This window comes from Nicotiana tabacum, chromosome 18 (assembly GCF_000715075.1).
Source record: "Nicotiana tabacum cultivar K326 chromosome 18, ASM71507v2, whole genome shotgun sequence".
Classification (NCBI taxonomy): Eukaryota; Viridiplantae; Streptophyta; class Magnoliopsida; order Solanales; family Solanaceae; genus Nicotiana; species Nicotiana tabacum.
In genome coordinates this window covers 83,493,714-83,499,795 of record NC_134097.1, presented here as the reverse complement: position 1 = coordinate 83,499,795, position 6,082 = coordinate 83,493,714, and the positions used below count along the sequence as shown (strand labels likewise).

General features: G+C 43.3%; 1 protein-coding gene across 1 annotated transcript; it reads left to right on the top strand.

Annotated features, from left to right (window-relative positions):
- The first annotated feature begins 4,333 nt into the window (after positions 1–4,333).
- On the top strand, positions 4,334–6,080 carry LOC142172564 (uncharacterized). Its single transcript, XM_075236212.1, has 2 exons — positions 4,334–4,776; positions 5,336–6,080. The coding sequence occupies exons 1-2, from the start codon at positions 4,334–4,336 to the stop codon at positions 6,078–6,080; spliced, it is 1,188 nt and encodes a 395-aa protein (XP_075092313.1).
- The last annotated feature ends 2 nt before the right edge of the window (positions 6,081–6,082 follow it).

Genomic DNA, 6,082 nt, shown 5'->3' with positions numbered 1-6,082 from the left:
TTTATGATAGCTGGAGAGTTCTTGATTGATAGAGACAACTAAAGTATCGCTATAAGAAACATACAACCAAGGAAATCACCAACAGGGAAAACCATTACCTTAGACCTTATTCCAACTATTTACACATCAAGCATAGTTAATTTTCAGCTGTTAATTATTTTCAGACTTTAGTTATTAGAAATATCATCAATTGTGAATTACAAAGTTTGGGGAAAATTGATTCTGTGAATTTAGTAAATCAGTCAAAAGTAATTGATAAGTTAATTCTCTATGGTTCGACTCTGGGCAGAATTACTCAGATTATATTTGCTACGTCCGTGTGTGTCTTTGTATAAGGCATAATTTGGCGTTATCAAATTTTGGCGTCATTGTCGAGGAATTAACGGTGTTATCAATTACAATTGAGAGAACTACAAAAATTCTAAGTGTAGTCAGTTTTCTTTATACCCAATCTTTTCATTGAAATTCTAACGTTTGAACTCTTGTGGAAAGCAGGTGTATGCCTAAAAGTTCTTCGAGGACTGGAGAACTGCTAGAAGGACTCTCAGACCCCGAGAAAACATTCAGGGCATTGAACCGTGCCAACAAAAGACTTCAACAATCACACCAACTCGAATTTGACATGGGTGACGTAGATAACGTCAACGGAAACGTCAGGAATGAGCCAGCTAACTTAAATGTCAGAAGGGTGGCACCTCTTGTGCCCGAAGCTGCACTTTATGACTGGGCACGGCCCACAACTGATAATCTAGCCACTGTCATAGTTGTGCCCGCAATTCAAGCGGAGACATTCCAGATCACCAACAACATGCTGCATCTGCTGCAGAATAAAGGACTGTTCTCCGGGTTACACATTGAAGACCTGCAACAACACTTGAAGAATTTTCTGACAATTTGTATGACCCAAAGGCAGCCAAATGCAACTTCGAAAGCTATCAAGCTACTACTGTTTTCATTCTCGGTAATCGGGGAAGCTCAGACTTGGCTAAATTCGCTCCCTATCAACTCTATTACCACCTGGGAGGAATTAGTCAAGCAGTTCCTGAACAAGTTCTATCCGCCTAACAAGACTGCAAAATAGATTGATGACATATTGCAGTATAGGCAGCAGCCCTCTGAGTCCTTGCAAGAAACTTGGGAAATATTTAAAGGGATGTTAGTGAAGTGTCCTCACCATGGCATTCCAGACCAAATGCTTGGCCAGAGATTCTACATGGGGCTAGCTGACAATTTCAAAGCAAATGTGGATGCGTCAGTTGGAGGTGCATTTTTAAGTAAAACATTCACTGGGTGCAAAATCCTTCTCGATAAGATGTCACAAAATTCAGGGTGGATGACTAGAGGTACAACACTGGAACCCATAGTGCATTCAGTTCCTCTTGACCCAAATAATTCGCATGTAGAGAACATGGCCACACTCATGACCCAAATGAGCATATTGACAAAGAAGATTGATGACATGGGTACAAAACAGGTGCACATTATTGATACAACAAATGGGCGACTGTGTACACCTTGTATTAATCAGTCTTATATGTGTTCATGGAGCGGAGAAGGTGAAAATCAAGGGGCAAGGGAAGATATGAATTATGTCAACAACTATGGGGGTCAGAGGCAAGGAGCACAACAGTGGAGACCGCAACAAAATCAGCAATACAGGCCTAATATGCAGCAGCTTGGGGTATGCACCCTCAAAACTAATTGGTTCCAGTACCATATCAGAAACCACAGGGCTATCCACAACAAAATCAGCAACAATTGACATACCAACCACCCCCTCAGCAGCAAGATAACAACATGGTGGAAATCAGGGGTATGCTTCAGCAACTCATTGGGACAAATAATAGAGTGCAGGAAAAATTGGCAGTGCATGATTCAGTCATAAAGAATATTGAAACGCAGCTGGGTCAGATGTCCATGGCTTTGAACAACCGTCCTCAGGGAACTTTGCCTGCAGACACAAACATAAACCCCAATGACCAAAACCCGAATCAGTGATGGCAGTAAGTCTCCGGAATGGGAGAGATTTAGACAGAGAGCAGGAAATTGCACAAGCCAGCAAAGACACTACACCAGCCACTCCAGTTCAATTAGATATAGAGGAACCAACAGAACTTACTAAAGTGGTGATTGAGCAGAGTCAGGAGGAAAAAGGCAAAGAAAAGATGAATGAGCAAGTTGCAGAACAAGTGGCACCTCTTGTGCCAAAAAATTCTAACAGAGAGAAGCCAACAAGCAATGCACAGAGGGTGATACCTGCACCCTTCCCTCAGAGACTGGTCAAACAAAAGAAGGCAGACCAATATAAGAAGTTTATGGAGATGCTGCGTCAAATTTAGTTGAATATTCCTTTGATGGATGCCTTGAGGGAGATGCCCGATTATGCTAAGATGATGAAAGATCTAATGTCACGGAAGTTTGATTTTCAGGATCTATCCACTATAACTTTGACACAGACCTACAATGCAGTGGTGGCAAAACCAATGGCTCAAAAGATGTCGGACTCAGGTAGCTTCACTATTCTATGCACAATTGGAAGTTATGCCTTTGCAAAGGCATTGTGTGATTTGGGAGCCAGCATAAATCTGATGCTGCTGGCTGTGTACACCAAACTAGGCATTGGTAGAGCTAGGCCAACTTCGATGCTGCTACAGCTGGCTGATCGCACAGTGAAGAGGCCCACTGGTATTCTTGATGATGTGTTGGTACAAGTGGGGAAATTCGTGTTCCCTGCAGACTTTGTTATCTTGGATTGTCAGGTGGATGAGTAGATACCCCTTATTTTAGGGAGACCATTTTTAGCCACAGGGAGAGCACTGATCGATTGTGAAACTGGGGAATTAAAAATGAGATTGAACGATGAAGAAGTCATATTCAATGTTCAGCAATCTGTGATGAGACCCAGTGAATATGCTAATTGCTCTCTAGTAGAAGCAGTGGATGTAATCCTGCAAGAAGATGATATGACCCTAACTGTAAAAGATCCATTGGAGGCATATCTGATGAATTTAGAAGAAATGGATGGTGAAGGGTTAGCTGAATGGGTCATGGCACTGGAAGTCCGAGGATTTTGGTCAAGGGAACCTCAGTTCGAGTCCCTTGAGTTAGAAAAAAGGGGCCACTCCTCCAGCAAAGCCATCAATAGAGGAACCACCCAAGTTGGAACTGAAGCCACTCCCAAATCACCTCAGGTATGTGTCCTTAGGCCCTGATTCGACCCTGCCTGTTATCATATCATCTGGTTTGTTAGATGTGCAGGTAGAACGGCTCGTACAAGTACTGCAGGAAAACAAGACTGTCATTGGCTGGACCATGGCAGACATAAAGGGTATCAGCCCAGCCTTCTATATGCATAGGATTCTCTTGGAAGAGAGGCACAGACCTTCCAGGGAACACCAGCGAAGGCTGAACCCAAACATGAAAGAGGTTGTAAAGAAAGAAGTAATCAAATGGTTAGATACGGGAATCATCTTCCCCATCTCTGATAGTAATTGGGTCAGCCCTGTCCAATGTGTGCCGAAAAAGGAGGGAATGACTGTTGTATAAAATGAGAACAATGAGTTGATCTCAACTCGTACAGTCATAGGATGGCGTATCTGCATGGATTACAGGAAATTGAACACAACCACCCGGAAGGACCATTTCCCCTACCTTTCATTGACCAAATATTGGACAGGCTAGCTGGGCGATCGCACTTCTGTTTCTTGGATTGATATTCGGGGTACAATAAGATATCAATAGCCCCCGAAGATAGAGAGAAAACGTCCTTCACCTGTCCGTATGGCATCTTTGCCTTTCGGAGAATGCCTTTTGGGCTTTGCAATGCACCCGCGACTTTTCAACGGTGCATGTTAGCCATCTTTTCAGACATGGTGGAGGATATTATGGAGGTCTTTATGGATGATTCTCTGTGGTGGGAGATTCATTCGAAGACTGTCTTCATAACTTAAGGAAAGTGCTTAAAAGATGTGTGGAGACAAACTTAGTGCTAAACTGGGAGAAGTGCCATTTTATGGTACAATAAGGTATAGTCCTGGGGCATCGAGTGTCCAGTAAAGGAATTGAGGTCGACCATGCTAAGGTTGACGTGATTGAGAAGTTACCAACGCCCACTTCAGTCAAGGCGGTGAGAAGTTTTCTTGGACACGCTGGATTCTACCGGCATTTCATAAAAGATTTTTCCAAAATTGCTAACCCATTATGCAAACTCCTTGAAAAGGATCAGCCCTTTGTATTTTCTAATGATTGCAGGTTGGCATTTGAGGAATTGAAGAAGAGATTGATCACTGCACCCATCATTGTTGCACCCAACTGGGAGCAACCATTTGAGCTCATGTGTGATGCCAACGACTATACTATAGGAGCAGTCTTGGGGCAGCGAAAAGATAAGCTGATGCACCCGATTTACTACGCAAGTAGAATGCTAAGCGATGCACAGCTCAAGTACACAGTGATGGAGAAGGAGATATTGGCGGTGGTGTTTGCGTTTGACAAGTTCCGATCATATCTGATTGGTTCCAAGGTAATTGTATACACTGACCATGCAACACTCAAGTACCTAATTGAGAAAAAGGAGTCTACGACGCGCCTGATTTGTTGGGTGCTACTGTTGCAAGAATTTGACCTCGAAATTCGTGACCGTAAGGACACAGAAAATCAAGTCGCTGATCATCTATCGCGACTTGAAGGAGCTGAAAAATCAGTCGAGGTCGAAGAGATCCTGGAAACCTTTACAGACGAGCAGCTGCTCGCAGCCAGTCTTGAGGATGCGCCATGGTATGCAGATTTTGCAAACTACCTGGCCTGCGGTATTGTTCCCTATGACCTTTCATTTGTCCAAAAGAAAAAGTTTTATCGTGATTGCCACATGTATTATTGGGACGAGCCTTATTTGTTTAGAATCTGTGTTGAAAATATGATCCGGAGGTGTGTCCCCCAGATAGAACAATCTTATGTTTTGCAGGCTTGTCAAGCATCAACATATGGAGGACATTTTGGAGGAGCCAGGACAGCTGCGAAAGTGCTAGAGGCCAGGTTCTTTTGGCCAACAGTGTTTAGAGATGCACACCTATGGGTGAAGGGCTGCGACGAATGTCAGTAAACCGGGAACATTTCCCATCGCCATGAGATGCCCATGAACCCGATTCAAGAGGTAAAGGTGTTTGATGTTTGGGGGATTGACTTCATGGGCCCCTTCGTCAGCTCATTTGGTAATAAATACATATTTGTTGTTGTGGATTACGTGTCTAAATGGGTGGAAGTTGCAGCGTTGCCCACTAATGATGCAAGAGTGTTGATAGGTTTTGTGAAAAAAGAATGTATTCACCCGATTTAGGATACCAAGAGCGATCATCAGTGATGGAGGCACTCACTTCTGTAATAGAGCCTGCGAGAAATTGCTTGCAAAGTATGATGTACGTCACAAGGTGGCTACCCCTTACCATCCACAAACCAGTGGGCAGGTTGAAGTGTCCAACAGGGAGATAAAAAGTGTACTAACCAATGCGGTGAATGCCACACGAACTGATTGGGCAAAGAAGCTTGATGACGCACTCTGGGCCTATAGAACTGCGTTCAAAACACCAATATGTATGTCACCATACAAGTTGGTATTTAGGAAGGCCTGTCACCTGCCTGTGGAGCTAGAACATCGAGCTTGGTGGGCACTGAAACAATTGAACATGGATCCCGAAGCAGCTGGACAAAATCGACTGACCGAGTTGCATGAGCTGGAAGAATTTAGATATCAAGCCTTTGAAAATATTAGGCTCTACAAGGAAAGAATGAAGAAGATGCATGATAAGCACATTGTGGACATAAATTTCAAACCCGGTGACAAGGTATTATTGTATAATTCAAGGCTGAGATTGTTTTCGAGTAAGTTAAAGTCCCAATGGTCAGGATCATTTAGAGTGGTGCAAATGTTCGCAAGTGGAGCTGTCGAGATTGAGTCGGAAGATGGGACAAATAAGTTCTCAGTAAATGGGCAAAGGTTGAAACATTACTTTGGAATAGCTGAAGAAAAAAGGAATACAACGGTGATCAATTTGAAAGAAACCCAGTACGCGAATGAGGAGTGAAG

What these genes read in the sequence shown, in the direction of transcription:
- LOC142172564 (XM_075236212.1), top strand. Translation starts at nt 4,334, where the DNA reads ATGTGTGATGCCAACGACTATACTATAGGAGCAGTCTTGGGGCAGCGA. An exon ending in AGTCTTGAGGATGCGCCATG is followed by an intron (nt 4,777 to 5,335) that starts GTATGCAGATTT and finishes CACCCGATTTAG; the next exon opens with GATACCAAGAGCGATCATCA.